Source organism: Marmota flaviventris, chromosome 14 (genome assembly GCF_047511675.1).
Source record: "Marmota flaviventris isolate mMarFla1 chromosome 14, mMarFla1.hap1, whole genome shotgun sequence".
NCBI lineage: Eukaryota > Metazoa > Chordata > Mammalia > Rodentia > Sciuridae > Marmota > Marmota flaviventris.
The window spans coordinates 12638097-12655123 of NC_092511.1; the positions used below are offsets into that span (position 1 = coordinate 12638097).

At 42.9% G+C, this 17027-nt stretch overlaps 1 protein-coding gene across 1 annotated transcript; it reads left to right on the top strand.

Annotated features, from left to right (window-relative positions):
* Positions 1-15380: 15380 nt before the first annotated feature.
* Msgn1 (mesogenin 1) lies at positions 15381-15962 on the top strand. Its single transcript, XM_027937753.1, has one exon. It carries the CDS (start codon positions 15381-15383, stop codon positions 15960-15962), a length of 582 nt encoding a protein of 193 aa, XP_027793554.1.
* Positions 15963-17027: the final 1065 nt, after the last annotated feature.

Below are 17027 nucleotides of genomic sequence, written 5' to 3' on the forward strand. Positions count from 1 at the left end.
CTCATTGTGCTGAAGAGCAAAGAACCAACACAAGAAATGAATTCAGTCATTTTGTGGACTGAAGTAGGCCAAGTCTGTAACTGAAAATCATCTAGCAGTCACAAGGACCCGAGTCTTATTTTGCGACCGAGAGAGCTTCCCTGAAAAACAAGGACACTCACAGGGCCATTGCCCCTCCTAAGACTTTCTGAGGCTTGTGTATGACAAGTCAAGAGATTCTGCAAGTTCCTTTCCTCCTTGGAAAATCCATCCCCCACTCTCAAAGAGGAGGCTTCAGAAGTGCCAAATTGGGAGCCATAAGAAAGTTGTTGCTGGTTGCTGTGTGTTCCCGTTGAGGTTGAGAGATCAGGTTCAAAGCTCTAGCCGTAGCTCCCCCACCCTATCCCACCTCCACTCCAGAGTGATCCTTCCCTTCCCCCATCAGAGTCCTCGTAGAAACCTCTGGACTGTGCACTGAGGGCAGATTGAGAGTCTGGGACTCCAAGCTACAGAGGAAGTGTTCAGGAAATTCTTCTCCAGGAGGAATAACCACAGAAGCAGAAATCTCCCCTCCTTATCACCCAGTATAGATTTGGGTGTGGACTGAGCTGTTCCAGAAGAAAGCTCTCTTCTGATTCCCCGTCCAACCTCACAGCTGTAAGTCTGGCATTCAGAACAGCAGGGGTAGGAGGGGAGACTGGTCTGTGGTTTCAAATCTTAATCAGTAAGCCCTGGCCCAATCCCAATTGCTCTGTAGGGTACACTCAGCTCATTTCTACCAAGATATTTTTCTTGACTGGCTGTACACATCCCATTCTCCTCAAAAATGCCATGTAACCTCACATAACTACCATGATAACAGATTGTCACTTCTGACCTCTCTACCTAAGGAAACTATTCTGCATCTTCACCTTATTCATTATGGAGCAAATAAGTGCTTTTGACAGCATTTCTAAGAATCCCTACTTGGCATTTTTTATTAGCTTTCCATTATTAGCACTCATCGTTATTATCAATTCATCAGTAGCTCTTAGCCTTTTTGGAGTTGTGCAAAACAACTTTAAGGCCTTATAATATGTGTAGATCTCCTTATCAATAAAATAGACACATTTTTTTTTCTGGCACATCTGAAGCCCATCCTGACCTTTCTTATACTTAGGACTCTGCTCTAAACAGTGAGCTCCCTGGCATGGGAACCTCATCTGGTGCATAGTAAGTGCATAGTAAGGTGTTTGATATGTCATAGATACAGTACTTAGGAAATACACATTGAATGTCAAGTGAATCCACCAATCCGGAAGCAAGACATTTCCACGAGCAAAGTCAGCCTGATGGTTCCCTGTGAAGAAGGTAGTACCCTTCTGCCCCAGTAAGAATGGCATTGAGTGATTCCATGCCAAGGTGAGCCCTGAGATTGTACTGAGAGAATAAAGAAAGGTAGGACACAGGAGACTGACCAGCAATGAAGAGGGAAATACCTTGGACAACAAGTACTGGATCGGGTGCCAGGTAAGTCATCCTGAGGATTATAAACCTCTAAGCCAGTGGCTCTCAAATGCAGCCTTCCCAGAACTCATATAAGAGTCTTTCATAAAAACAAATTTGGGCCCCACTGCCTAGATTCTGATTCTGGGGGTTCTCTGGATCAAGAGATATTGCTGTAGATCTGAGAGAGAAGTGAAGAGCTAAAGGGAAAAAAGAGAGAAGGAAAATAATGGCATGTATCCACAGATCCATTAATCATGCACAGTCAGAATAACAAATCTTTCTCCTTTTCTCTCCTTCTTAACTCTCATTCTTTCTTCTTGCTTTTAATCTCCTATGGCTATATTTGATATGAAAGTATGAAGAGCTTGTGATCATTATTCAGACTGATAACATACGAGCTTATAGAGATTTCTCTCTCTCTCTCTCTCTCTCTCTCTCTCTCTCTCTCTTTGTGGAATTACAGTACTACTCCTGACAAGAATCATTTTTCAGTGTACCTAGGAAGGGCCACTTAATGAGTACCTTAGGTGGTAACAGAAGAAAGTATCAGCTAATAAGATCCTCCTTCTGCTCCCCCAGAAGGGGAAATGTGCAAACCCACCAGAACTTCTGTGGGAGTTCTGAGCTCAGTTTTTCTGGGATCAGAGGAGCTACAGGATAGTCACCCAAGAACTCTGTGAAACAGGGATGTCTGGGCCCCACATCCATGAATCCTGGCTCATGAGGTTTAGGGCAGTGAGCCCAAGAATCTACCAAGCCCAGGTATTCTGATGGGCAATTTGACTTGAAAACTGAGGCGGACTCTAGCACCACCTCCTGAGGACAAAATCCCCATCTTGGATCTAGGTGTGGATGCTCCAAACTTTTCTCTACAATCCTATCTCCAGACCCCATTCTCAGGCCTCTGTTTTCAGAAAACTGAAATATATGTCTCCTTTTCTTCTCACACTCATTTTTCAGTGTCTTTACAATACTTTCTAGCATCATCTCTCTCTTCATTTATCTACCATCACTGCATTAGAAATACAATGCCAGCCATATACATGATCATTTTCTAGTAACCACTCTTAAAAATATAAGGGAAATTACATCAATACATCAATATCGTTGATTTAACATAACATATTCAAACTGTTATCTCAAAATATAATGAATATAAAAATCACTAGTGAGATATTACACATTGTTTTATTCCCATTAATTGGAAGTCAGTGTGTATTTTATACTTACAGCACATGTTGGCTTTGACTGGCTACATGTCAAGGGCTCAGTAGCCTTGTGTGGCCAGTGGATGCCATCTTGGATAGCACAGTGCTGGCTCTTTGAAGGCACGTCTGGGACTTTTTCCTCTGGGTTCTCAGAAGGAGCACAGTTTCTAGGTGCAAGATAGGTAATATCTTAGCCAATTCACATGCATGTTTCTCCCAGAGAATGATTTTGTTTGGCTAGATGTTTTAAAGCACATTATCTTGGAAGATAAGAGTGGGTAATTGACACATCAGTTTTAAGGAAGCAGAAAGCCATCCAGAGCAGGTTTCATTTGAGAAGAGTAAGGGTAGGAAGAAGTTGGGACCCAGGATATCACAAGGAGCTGAAAAAGGCAGCTAAGCCTGAGCAGATACCAATTATTTGCATCCTGCACTGCAGATTGCACAGTGTGGATGAGAGGCAGTGGGGGCTCTGAACCACATACTCAGCCTCCTTTTTGCTGGTTACCTTGGGTCACCTGCATACTGTACTGGCTTCCAAAGTATTTGGGGGTTTAATGTGATCACTGAAATCTCTAAAACACAACTGTAGCAAAAATGTGTTCTCAGCACAGATTTCTTCTGAAAACAGGTTGAGCCAGTCCATGCTCTGGCCACAGGCTTCCTGACAAGAGTTCACTGGCTTACCTCAACTCAACCATAATTGGTTCCACTAAGAATAGAGGCTATCACTTTGATCAGTAAAGAATTACCTTCAAGGCAGTGCCCACAGAGATGTGATCACAGTGTTCCAGAAAGCAGACACCTAAGGAGAGCAAAGTTTAAGTTCATTTGTAGGTCCTCTGAGGTCAAAGAATGAATGAATGCACAGCAGAACCGGCTGGAGTTGGAAGTCCTCAAGCTGGTTGTCACCAGCAGTGTAAAGCACCCAACAGGCACCAAACCCATGGTTGACTCCACTGTTGCCAGATGAGACCATGGGATGGTGGCAAGAGCCCAGCCTTTGGAGAGGAGTACCCTATTTTCCAAATGCCAGCCCAATGATTTACTTGAAACATTATGTTAGAATTCTCAACTTGCATTCTTCTTAAAGGGATTTGTGGTGATTTATGCAAAGCAGCACAGCAAAGAGTTAAGGTGTGTGACCTAGAACAAGTTACTCTACCTCTTTAAGCCATGGGTCTCAGCTGTGAAACATGGGCAGGAATAGTCCCAGTCCTCTAGGGTTGCCTGTTCATTAAGCTGTGAGATAGAGTACAAATCAAAATGCATGGAAAGTGCTCACAAAGGCTCATAACTCTTTGAAAAAGATACCCAACACAAAATAGGATAATTTAAAGCAGGAATGTGAGTATAAAAGAGCAAAGAAATACACATTCTCGGGGCTGAGATTGTAGCTCAGTGGTAGAGCACTTGCCTCACATGTGTGAAGCACTGGGTTCGATCCTCAGCAGCACATCAAATAAAAAATAAATAAAATAAAGATATCGTGTCCATCTACAACTAAAAAAAAAATTTACAAAAAAGAAATAGACATTCTCAAGCAAGTGGGTGTACAGCTGGAGTCGGACAGCAGAGTGTAACGAGAGGAGGGCAGGTTCCGACAGTCCCCAGTTTATAGTTGGGGGACTATCCTGTAGCAGGAAAGTCTTGTGCTAGGCCATGAAGCACCAACTACAGGCAGACTAGGAGCCATCAAGGAGTTGACTGGGCAGAGTATGCCAGAAAGAGCAGGATAGGCAGTGGAATGCAACCACTCACCCTAGGCAGAAGCCTGTGCTAGCCACGGGGCTGTGCAGCCTTTCTTCCTGAGAGAGCATGAAGAGAACACTCAGACAGAGGAAAGGGAAAGGTGAGGGAGAAATAGGAGCTTTAGTGTCAAGTAAAATGGGCAGTAAGAGCATCAAAGACAGGCTAGGGACTCCATCACAGTCCCAGTTCCCATGGCATCAGTATTGGAGCATAATGCTCAGATCTGAATGCTACCAACAGCTTTTCTTATGGGGAAGGAAAGGGAGAGGAGTGGAGAATTTATCTCTTATCCCCTTGTCTGGTCCTCAGCACACCCCACTGTCTTGTCTCCAGTTCTGCCAAGAACACTTCTGCAGTACAGTGGCTATCACAATCAAACACTGTTGTGAATGATTAAAAAGGCTTGTGCAGCCCCCAGAGGCTCTCTGATTCATTCTTAAGACTGCTGGGCAAGGCTAGCTCAAGACAAAGTCTAGCTCAAGACTCTCTCTGTCTTGGTTTTTTCCCCTTACACCTGCCACACCTGGCCTTCCTTTAAGGGAAACTTAGATTATATCTTTAGAACACTGAGCTAGGAGTGGGGAGAACATCATACACATACATGCAGCCTTGGTCATTATGGCAGGATTCTATTTCCTCTGTTCTGTTTGAATCCATCTCCTGGCAACAGCTGTCCAGCGTCTAAAGGCAGCAACAGCTGCAGTAAGGAGCCTGTCATTTGAATGAGGATGCCAGTCTCAGCCCCATGATGCAGCTGTTCTTTAAAGTGATATCTTGTCCCTTGGGTGGGTCTGGACAACAGAGACAGCCCTTCATTACACTCTGAGTTTCCAAGTTTTCCTATGGGGGAAACTGTTATTCCTTTCTCCAGAGGTAGTCTTTTAATAGTGCCACTTACTGGGTAGTTTTTCCACAGACAAACATAAGAAAACAAAAACAAAAAGAAAAGAAAAAAAACATTTTTCACACTGGTTTTCCCAACTCTCCAGTGACATTACCCACCTCCTGAGTTGTGATACTCCAAAGATGTAACTCATGTGCAAATCTTAAAACAATATTTCTGTGTGGTAATTATAAAGGTTCTAGATTTTAAATTTAACAAATAAAGGTTTTGGGAAAAGTATAGGACAATACAGTAAACTGCTGACCTGGGTTGCACAGATAAACGGTCACTGAGGACTGGAGGAAGCAGAGAGGGATTCTGGACGAGACAGTTGGTCGTAGCTTAGAAGGATTAGGAGAATCTGAGAAGTCAAGGGTGAGGAAGGGACAATAGAGTGAAGGACATAGCCCAGACAAAGACTGAGAAAAGAAATGTGGTCTCAGGACAGTGCAGAGCCCTCTGGAATACATAGTTACATAGAGTTGGAAGGGCACGATGACCCAAACCATGCACAGTCTTAAGTGACAGGCAGAGAAGTTATCAAGGGAGATTTTACTTCCTTTTGCTTCATGTGCTGAAGCACTGTCTTACAGAACAAAATTTTCTCTGGCAGTTTTACATCATTGCCTATAGTTGGGTGATGCTTGCACATTCAGCCTTGCTACGTTACCTGGTTATTTTATTAATTAGTATCACATGGCCAAGATCTTACAAGTAGGAACTTCCTTCTTGCTAAGAGTGTCAAGATGTCCCATTTCACATGCCTTGGAAAAAGAAAGCAGGAGTCATTGACACAAAAAAAAGAAGTGCCTGGGTCTAATGGAGATAATGGGTCCTTCCAGGAGACTGACAGTGGAAGTAGGAATGGGTAACCTACTGGACAAGAGGTAAGGGGAAGTTTTAGTAGCAAGAAAATGTCAAGGAGTTATAGAGTCTACAGATCCTCTAGTCCTGTTCCCTATATTCTGTGATTTTATTAATTGTGACAAAATGGCCCATACCGGAGGTGCTCTTGGCTTGGCTCCGTTGCTCTTGAATCTGGGGAGGTCGTCCACCTATTCAAGTTGTTAGTTCCCAACTGTTTATAAAAAAAAAAAAAAAGAGAGAGATTACCAGGCCCCAGCCTAGACTTACCAATCCGATCCAGGAGAGGAACCTGGAGATTCTCCTGAAAATGTGCTTCCCTTCTCCCCCAGGGATGCTTGACATCAGGGAAGTGAGGGCATGCTGTGAATGTGGACTTGGTGACTCCTTGTGGGAGAGGTCATCGGACCTTTAGAGCTGCTGGAGATGAGCCCAATCACTGGGCCTACAGAAGCCGAGAGAGCCATTCACCTGCTCAGTAACTGCACCCGGGGAGGGGAAAGCCTGGAGTCTTTTCTTAGTGGGAATAAGGAATAGTGATTCCTCTTCCACCTTTTCTGTTGCCCCTTTTGTTTCATCTCTACTCACTGAGTGTGGAGCTCCAACAAGGACTCAGTGAGGACTTACCACGTCCTGCCTGTCCATTTCCTATTATCATTTCCTCCTCCTTCCTTCCCTTCCTGCCTACCTACCTACTCACTTAATTACTCCACCCCCTTTTTCCCTTCCTCTCTTCCTCTTTCCTTTTTTTTTTAATTGTTCTTTTAATTTTTAAATAAGTATACTACCCAGATGCTTTGATTCAACTCTGAGGACTGTGATTCCTAACTGTTTCACTTATACAGGGACCCACTTAGGCCAGCCTTGCCTAGACACTGCTTTTAATATTGTAATTTTAAAATTAATAGCTTTTCTAAGGTTACATAATACTGATAACTATGAATAATACTAACAACCTCCAACTGTTCAGTGCTTGTTATGCCTCAGGCCAGTTAACCCAGAATTTATTCATGAATATTAATCTTCACAAGGACCCTGTGACATGGATAGGGGTGTTATCCCCACATTACAAACAGGGAAACTGAGAAGTAGAGATCCCCTTCTTATGATCTTATTGTTAAGTGGAGGCAGCAAACTCTGAGCCTGGGAAGTCTGGCTCCAGAGTTAGGCTCCCCACCACAACATTAGACTACCTCTCAAGACGGTAATACAAAGAATGAAGAAAAACTTACTTGCAATTTCTGTTACTAGAAATCACCATCTTAACAGTTACTGGCTTTTCTTTGAGAAAGAAAATTTAAATTGCATCAAAGTGAAGTTTTCTATATCCTGCTTAAAAACTCTAATATGAGATTGTGTTTCCTATATTAAATGTTCTTCATAAATATGATTTATTTATCAGTTGTAAAACATTCCTTCATATGAAGAGGATATAATTTATGTAGCTACTTCTTTGTTATTAAATATTTTAGTTGGTTCTACTTTTTTTACTCCCATAACTATGGTGATTCTTGTCCATAAATATTTGACTGCAAATTTGTTTAGTTCTATAGAATGAAGTTCTTTAAAAGTATTTTTAAAGTCTAAAGTGTATTTTAGAGACTTTATAGTATTTTAAAACTCGCAGTAGTTGATTCTCCCACAGGCAGTATGTGGGAAGGACCAGTTCCTCACCTTCTTGCCAACTTTGCCAATTTGAGAGGTGAAAAATGGCCTCTCCTTGTAGTTTCCATTTACATGTCTTTGATTACCAGTGAGGTGAACGTCTTCTCTACATTTATTAGCCACTTGTATTTCTTCTTTTGTGAGCTGTTTATTCATGCCCCTATTCATTTCCCCAATGGCAAGCTTGTGTGTGTGTTTTTTTTTAATCTGTGTGTATTCTTCATAGCAATAACCTTTTGGCTATCATATTTGCTTATCTCACATGAAAATATCGAGAATTTTTTTTCCAGATTGTTCTTTGCCTTGTATTTGCTTTGCAGAAGTTCACTTGGAAAGAACAGAAATCTGACTTATAAATGGTCAAAAATGGAAGCCAAACTTTGTGAAAATAAGCATGCTCATAATGAAAATATCTACCCAAATATTTTAAAATTCATTTTAATAATGGGAGTTTGGGCATTACTAGAGAAGAATGAAGAAGTTACTGCTCTTTTCTGATCCTTAGACTGACAAGAACAGAGGGTAATCCTTGAAGAACAACCTCCCCACAAATTGCTTTCAACTTTTTGACATGGGTATTAAAATGCCACCCCAAATACCAGTGGTAATAAAGAATCTGACTTAAAAGGGGAAGTAGGTGTAAATGTAACACATGAGTTTTTTTTTTTAAATCTTGCTAACCAGTTGCTGAAGAATTATTGGTGACTCACTCAAAGATACTGCCCATCTCCAGTTGGTGGAAAACCTCAGCTTTATGGGATACGTGTTGACATTCTAAAATTTTTGAACAAGATGAGCGGCTTCTTATTCCTTTGTAATAAAAATAACCAAAACATCCTTCCCTGATGGTCTCTGGGGAGAATTAGCTTCTGCTTCCTCTTTTTATTGCACCTTCCTCTGCTCTGATGTTTCTCTGCCACCCCCCTGTCTTCCACATAAATGCCCACTATGGCAGACATGGTGACTGGGCATTTTTTTTTCCTCAAATGAACATATTTAGTGATATTAAAAAAAAAAAAAAAAAGGCTTTGATTCAGGGGCCAGTGACCCTGCAGGGACATAGATACCTGGGGGTTGATTCTTTTTAGAGAAAGTCATGCTGCCTTGGCCTCTGTCTACATTCATTGGGCAAAGAAAATCGACATTCTGACTGTGCAGAGCTGATGAGATTTGCTCTGGAGTGCACACTGTAAACGTGCTCACAAGACAGGAAGTCTCTCAGATGATCCAGAGGGAGGACGCTGCTCTTCCTCAGGAACACCTTTTGCTAACGGGTAGACTAAGCGTAACTCTCAGTGAGAGGATTTTCAGGAATGGCTGGAGAAGTCCACAGTGGTTTTTCCTTTCTGTGCTAAAGAATTTCCACATTTTAGCATATTTCTCTTCTGTCTTTTGTCTGTTCTATCAACTGAGTCTATTTCATTCCTTTATTGTCTGCTGCTTGGTCCTATCCACAGGTTGAAGGCTTGGATTATGAAAAATCATCTACTTCACATACTGTGTGATGTACTACAAGTCATTTTTAAAGAGAGGGAAACCAAAATATTACTCTTAACCTTTACAATGAGCCACAAACTCAAATCAGGAGCTCCCAACAGTTTTGCTATTGCCTTGGTTTATAGTGAGCATGATGGCAGTGACAAAGTCACGCTCTAAAGGACCTCACAGTGGATGTGCTGAATCTCTCACAGCTTTGACAACATGGGAGCTTGTGACCAGTAACCACACAGGGGAGTGCTGCTTTCATTTCTCTTTACCAGGTCAAGGACATAGGGAGGATATCACATCGCACTTAGCTATTTTCTTCTTCTTTTCTCTCTGTCTGTCTCTCTCTCTCTCTCTCTCTCTCACACACACACACACACACACACACACACTACTGTACTCCATTTGCCACAGAAACATCTATTTTTTTGTTGAATGTTAGTTGGTGCTAACACTGCCTGATGGAGTGAAGGAGTCCAAGTTTCTAACTTTTTCCCGACTGTCTTAACATTGGTCCCTTGGCTGGCAGGAAGGCCAGGAACTGGGCTGGCCAGTAGCTTCTGCATGACTGGCTGGAGGAAGGAACTGTGGAAGATGCAAAGGTGGTGGAATGTGTAGTGCTCAGGGTGGGCAAAAACCGCAGTGGCCAGACCAGCTGGAAATCAAGACACTCATGGCCAGGAGTCTGAATGTCAAAGGGAGAGAGGCTCAGAGGGCAAGAACTGATGACATTCCCGCAGTTGGCTATGGGTGTCTCAGTGGCACAGTGGTACAGTGAGATTGTGGTCATTGTGCCCCATGACCTTGAACAACATCCTCAGCATTTGAGTTTTGCTTCCTCTTTTATAAGATGAGGGTAAGGCCTGTGTTGATGATTGTGTAAGAAAGAGTGTGAACAAGGAAGGCCCTTTGGTTTACTTCCCAGCACAGAGAAATACTCTAAGTACTGGAAAATTGAAAGTGTTATTACTATTATTGATATTGACGCATAATGTGTTTGATTTATAAAAGAATAAAATATTCTTTCTAAAAGTTTCAATTATAGGAAAAAGCGTAAATACCATCTTTATCATCTGCTTGATAATATGTGTGCTCAAGGCTACAGAAAATACTGGAAATGGTGGTGATGTCAGGCAGGAGACAGATGCCTTGGTTCTGGAATCGTAAACTCAGAGTTGTAAAGAAAATGCAAACCTTGCAACGTGCACAGGGGCCTTCCAAAACCCTCTCTCACCTCTCTCTTCCCAAGGGAGTAATTCCCTCTTGACTGTCTGGAGCTACTGAAGTCAGCAGCACCCCTGGGTCTAAGTCATGCTCCTCCACTTCCTCTTTCTTGTCATGTGGAACAAAATTTTCAGCTTCTCTAAGCCTCAGTTTTTTTGTTATTTAAAATAGGAACACAAAAAGATTTTTGCAAGATTTACAGGAAGTGAGCACTTAGCACTGAATAAATTTATTCCTATTATATTCTTACTGTTCTGATCACTGGCAGGGTTGTGTATGTGGCCAAGGAAGCAGTGTCTCTGAAGACTGCATGTGTGCACACCTGGACTATAAGAATTGGGCCTGTGCACTGTCCAGGACAGAATGTAGTTGTGTGGGTGCATGTCTCATGCAGTCATCTAATCTAGGAATGAGGGCACGAAGGTCCAAACTTACCATATAGGCTATCTTCAGGGAATCCATTCCAAGACCCCATGGGATGAAATGAAGTGAATGACGAGGTGAATGAAGAAGGCCACAACAAGGGTCTCTTCAGCAAGGCACTGTTGTACCTCGGCAGTCAACCGGGTAACAATGATGGTTGCTAAGTGTCCAGCAGGTGGGTCACATATATAGCACAGATATGTTGGACAGAGAGACAATTCATGTCCCTGGCAGGATACAGTGGGACAGAATAGACTTTATCACACTGCTATATAGAGTGTATAATTTAAAACTTAACGTCTATTTCTAGAATTCTCCATTTAATATTTTAAACCATGGTTGACCTGGGGTGACTAAAACCTCCAACAATGAAACTGAAGATAAGGAGGGTACTGCTGGACATCATTTTAGCACCAACAGTGCCCAGCACATGGTTAATCTGTGGTGCTCTGTCTACACTGGCTGTATGAATGAATAGGCCAGTCTTCCAGCCCAAGCTTGAGTCCCAGCCTTAACAGTTCTGCAGGGACGGTCATGCTAATGTCTCCAATTGTCTTCAGGAGGCAGCAGAGCTGGCAGTGAACATCCTGAACTCCAGTCACCTTCTAATCCTGGGGCTACCAAGTGTTTGGGTGCAGAACTTCAGGCAGGTTATTTAACTGTTTTGAGCCTTGATTTCTTATTAGCAAAACAGGGTTGGTGGTGACAATATCACCCATAGATATGACTTATTTCCCCTAATTACTTTGGAAATTCTTTGAAGGTACAGATAATTATTTTGCTAGGTCTTAAGCATGGTGCAAGGAACTAAGAAGATGATTATTCATTTGGTCTATGGGTTTTCTGAAGCCCTGCTTGCTGGAACTACAGGTGTGCTCCACTGTGCCAGGTTCAATTTTTATTTTTTTTATAACTTCATAGCTATAGTAACATGGTATGTAGGATGATACTAATTTTCACAGGAGGATTTCCAAACAGAGGTGACTTGAGACCAAGAGAAAACGGGAGCAATATGTTGGTCAATGTGTATATTGTTGCTCTAACTTCTCTTGACTCAAGGGACCAAGAACTTCCTGAACATATAGTTGATAATTACAGCAACAGCAGTTACTATACTTAAAACTGACAGTTTATAGCCCTGGCAAAAGAACATCTTCTAGGAGGCAAGTATTGGGGTATCAGTTGTACAGATGGGGCTAAAACTAAGAGAGATTGGATTAAAGTGTCCAAGATTAAAGTTATTTAGCAGCAGATGTAAAGTTTGACCCAGGTTCATTCTGACTCCAAGAGCTACTCTCCTGCCACCACTACTGCTTTCTATTTATCCACCAATGTTTGAATAGCCCCTAAACACTAAAAATGCTAACACTGTAGAGGAAGAACATAGCCAGGGGGTCCCTAGGCCATCATTTGGGGAGGTTGCGGCCTGTCTTACACAAAGGTGACTGGTCAAGGAGGTGAGCAGGGCTGAAATAAACCAAGCTCAGCATTTTCTAATTTGCACAGAGGTTAAAATGAAGGCCCAGGAGTCAGGAGCTAAGACAACCTGTTGCTCTATGCCACTGTTTGGAAAATAGGAACAGGAAATTTTTCAAGGTGTCTTGGGAGTAGGCCTTGGGTTAGCGGCCTCTATACAATCTGTTATAATTATAGTCATAAGAGCTTATACATATTAGTTGAGTGAATGTCATTTAAATTAAATATTTAAATATCCCAATAACTCAGTAATGTGGGAAATATATAGTCTGCTGAATATGAAAGCTTAGCACTTAATTTGTATTAGTTTCAAATTAAGAAAAAGCTCTGGAAGGTCAGCAATTTAGGATTTTCTGTTCCCATCCCTGCAGCAGAATGCTCAACACTCCCTTCAGCTGTCAGATGATCTTCACAAAGAAGACAAAAATGGTATTATTGTCCCCTTTTACAAATTAAGACATGCAGGCCCTGAGAGGGTGGGCCATTTGCTCCAAAGGACTGACCACTGGTTCCTCTTTCTACTATACCACCCTCTCCCAAAAGAGTTTATCAAGTCCAGTCTAGACTTGTTATTAATAGAGTCAGAAAAACCCAGTTATTGTGTGCTGAACTCTAGGCTTTCCAGTGCTTCTTTGTTCTTAATGAAGACAGAAAAAAAAAACAGCTATTGTGTCCCTAAGCCTAGGCCTTTCAGTGCCAATGGTATGATACTATCCTTCACCTTTATTTTCCTAGGATTGAGATAGAACACTTTTGGGAGACAAGTGGGGTGAATGCAAGTCTGGCTGTGTTTCAATTATTACCAGAGAGAGACTGTACATTGAGAAGCTTATAAGCCATGTAGTTGCCATATTTTAAGAATACTTTTGGGGCCAGCAGCACTGGGAGATTTGGGCCAGAGGTCAAGAGTGGTAGAGTCACAGCACAGTAAGTCATTCTGGTCCTGGTGGTTTGACAATGAATAGACAGTGGCAACAATAACAAACCCTATACTTACTAAGTGTATGTAGTTTACCAAGGATTTGGCAGGTATTGTCTCATTTAGGAAATAAAATGCCCCAAAATAGAACTTCAAGAAAATAGCAATTTCAGAAAAAAATCTGTAAAAAGGGGAAAAAATGCAGAGTCTGGGAATGGAGATAGTGTTCCAGGTAAACTGTAAGATTTATATTAAAAGGACTGAGAGCCTGCCTATTGGTGGCAGTGACCAACCCAGCCACCTTACATCTACTGGGAATCCACGCTCTTTGAGTCACCTTCAGATCACCTGCCTCTACCACAATCAACTAAAATAGAGAAAATAGATTTTAAAATAGTGCAAGTTTTGTAGTCTTCCAGGAGAATTTTGTCATACTACTTTCTAATGACCCTGGCATTTCCTATCAGGGAGGTTGGGACTAAGTCTCAACCTCTGAGAGCCTCATGCATCTTCATTTGTAAATACTGGGCTTTTATTATATGAATGCTAGTTATAATATGTGTGATGTTGCTTAAATACTTATACACATTCTAGGTGTCTTAGCAAGGGTTGAGGAAGGAGAGAAGGGAGAAGGAAAAGGAAGAAGAATCATTGACTACACTTATTATATTTCCCTGGTATTATTTTTCAGGTTCGGGTTTACAATGCTTTAGTAAATGGTAAAATTAAGAGCATTCTTCTACAAATTTCTTCCCTGAGCTTTGCTAATTAAAAATACCATCAATGTTCTAATTAGATCACTGACATTACTTTTAAATAATTACAAAGGATATTAAGTAACCATGTTGAAGGACATGTTAACATTACTTCAAAAATGTAACTCACTGTGACTCTGAGGTTAGTACTAATTGGTAGAAATAGTTGTAAGGAGAATAAGTTATGTTTGTGGGACAAATGGGGAATCTGAGGCTCCTTTTCTGAAATACGGGGTCTATCAGAGCATATAGGAAGTGAAGCAAACTAGCAGGGCCATCCAACTTAACACATTCAGTGGCATTTGGAGCTGTGGTGGGGAAAACAGGCTCCCTTGTTAATTTCACACTTCCCCTATACATTTCAAAAAACAAGGTGTGACTCCACAGCTGGATTTCAAAAAGATCTTCAGGGGGCTAAATGCCAGGTATTCTTACAATACTCCCTGGCTTTCAAGAATTTTCCATTTTCTGGCATCTGTTTGCTATGGAGACTCCAAATCTGCTCAGTTAAAGCAGGAAGAGCTTTATACTTTCTTGAAGGATCTTTCCTTCTCCTAAGTCTCTGGGTTTACTGGAGCTGCTGGTCTTTGCCATCAAGTAGAGACTATTCAGGACACGTCTGAATTCTACAAAACCAGGGAAAACCTGCCAGAGTGCAAGCAACCGCTGCGTGTCTTCCGTGTGCTAGCCTCCCAGCAGCCCTAGGAGTTGATATTGTCGGCTTTTGACATGGGGGGAATCAAGGCTCAGAGGAGCTGCCTGTCCCACAATCATGCCCCTTCTCTAGCAATATATCCCATCTATTCTGAAATAGCCAGGTCTGGATGAAGTGGCCCAGCGGCCCTCTCAGGCACTCTCCTCTCCTCCACCAGGGCCTTCAGCCACTTGCTGCATATGCCCAGGTTTGTTTTCTTTGGCTCCTCATTAATGAGTTCCACAGGACAATGCTAAGTCTAGTTATGCAGCCTTAATTGGTTTAGTTACAACAAGATAATTCCTTTTTTCTTCTCTTGGAGGCCTTTCTGTTTAAAGACATTTTAGCTGGAGGATGCTAATTATCAATGAGGAGAAAGTGACACCTGAAGAGTTCATTTTCCATCTTGGTCCTTGGTTTTTCCTTTGAACTCCCTCCACCCGGCCCTCTCTCCCACTTCATCACTTCTCCCCCACCACCATAAAAGAGAGCTCCTCTCTGGCTGGGCGGCAGAACTTTCTTTCTCACTCGCCAGGAGTTGTTCCCTGCGCAGCTGTCTTGGGGCATGGACGACCTGCAAGAGACCTTCCTCAGCCTCGAGGATGGCCTGGACTCCTCGGACAGCCCCAGCCTGCTGTCCTCCTGGGACTGGAAAAACAGGGCCGGGCCCTTTGAGCCGAGCCGGGCCTCCCCCTCCCAGAGCCTTTCCCCAGCTCCATCACTGGAGTCCTATTCTTCTTCCCCCTGTCCAGCTGGGGCTGGACTGCCCTGTGGCCATGGCGGGGCCAGCAATGGGAGCAGCAATGGCTGTAGCAGCCACGGGGCCGGTGGCCTAGTGGAGGTGGACTACAATATGTTAGCTTTCCAACCTGCCTACCTACAGGGCCCTGGTGGCCCCAAGGCCCAGAAGGGCCCCAAAGTCAAGATGTCCGTGCAGCGGAGACGGAAGGCCAGCGAGAGGGAGAAGCTCAGAATGAGGACCTTGGCTGATGCCCTGCACACCCTTCGGAATTACCTGCCACCTGTCTACAGCCAGCGAGGCCAACCGCTTACCAAGATCCAGACACTCAAATACACCATCAAGTACATCAGCGAGCTCACAGACCTCCTCAACGGCGGCCGAGAGCCCAGGCCCCAGAGTGTGTGAGCTCTACCCCTGGGGCATCTGGCCAGTTTTAGTCTCCCTGGGGAGAGTAAAGGAGCTTTAAAGACCTGGAGTATCTCTTGGGACAACAGCATAGAATTATTTGTGTATAGTTAGTGTGGTAATCTTGTCATCTGAGAAGTTCTGAGGGATTCCCGTCTGACTCCCTGACGCAGCCAGAACACCAACCTGCCGCACAACAGAAACTGTTGCTTCCAGTTTTTCCTACCATCTCTCAGGATTCTCATCCTTTGCAAAGAGACAGACTGTTTTGTCCTTCTGTGTTTGTTCAAGGTATTCTAAATGGTTACTGCATTTTAAATGCAGTTTTTTTTTTTCCAATAAGATAAAATAGTTACAATTAATCTTCTGCCATTTGGTGTTGGGAGCTTTCTTTCTGTTGTTAATTAAGCTCGAATGTTGTACAGGGTCCAGTGTGACACCTGGATTCTTGCTTACAAAGTTTTGTGCGAAGTAGAGGTAGAACTCTCCTGTTTCTGTGTGTGTGTGTGTGTGTGTGTGCGCGTGTGTGTGTTCAACAGAAGTTATGCCTTTACTTTTGATAGGATCAAAATCACTTAAATGCAGAAGGAATTGCTGTGCTGTTATGGTAAATAGGAAGTCAGAGGCAAATGGTCCAGTTAAGACAAAGTGAAGATCTTAAAGAGCAGAGCCCCTGTCTTGAGGCATGAAAAAGAAGTCTGTGCCCACTGACACCTGTGTGCCAGGGAATGAGGGCACAGAAAGAAGGAGAAGGCTGAGGAGGCCCAGCACTGAGAGTCCTGCAGCAGGACTCAGAGTGCAGAAGCTCCCGGTCTCAGGCCTGGTGTGAATATGACCCATATGACCCGTTTATCCCTTCATTTGCTTATTTCTCAAATGAAGAGATTGGCTTGGGAAAAAAAATCCCATAGGTAATAAGTGAAAAGCTCAGAAATGGTAACTCCAGCCTGTGTTGAATCCCTCCAGAGGAAGTTACTTGTTCACCAAAATCTCCTGCCTTCCTCCTCAACCCCTTCCTCCACCTCACATGCACCCATGCTCAAATGTTCAACTCTATGAGGTCCA

Bases quoted from the DNA above. Each gene is read 5' to 3' on its own strand.
- Msgn1 (XM_027937753.1), top strand. From the start codon at position 15,381: ATGGACGACCTGCAAGAGACCTTCCTCAGCCTCGAGGATGGCCTGGAC.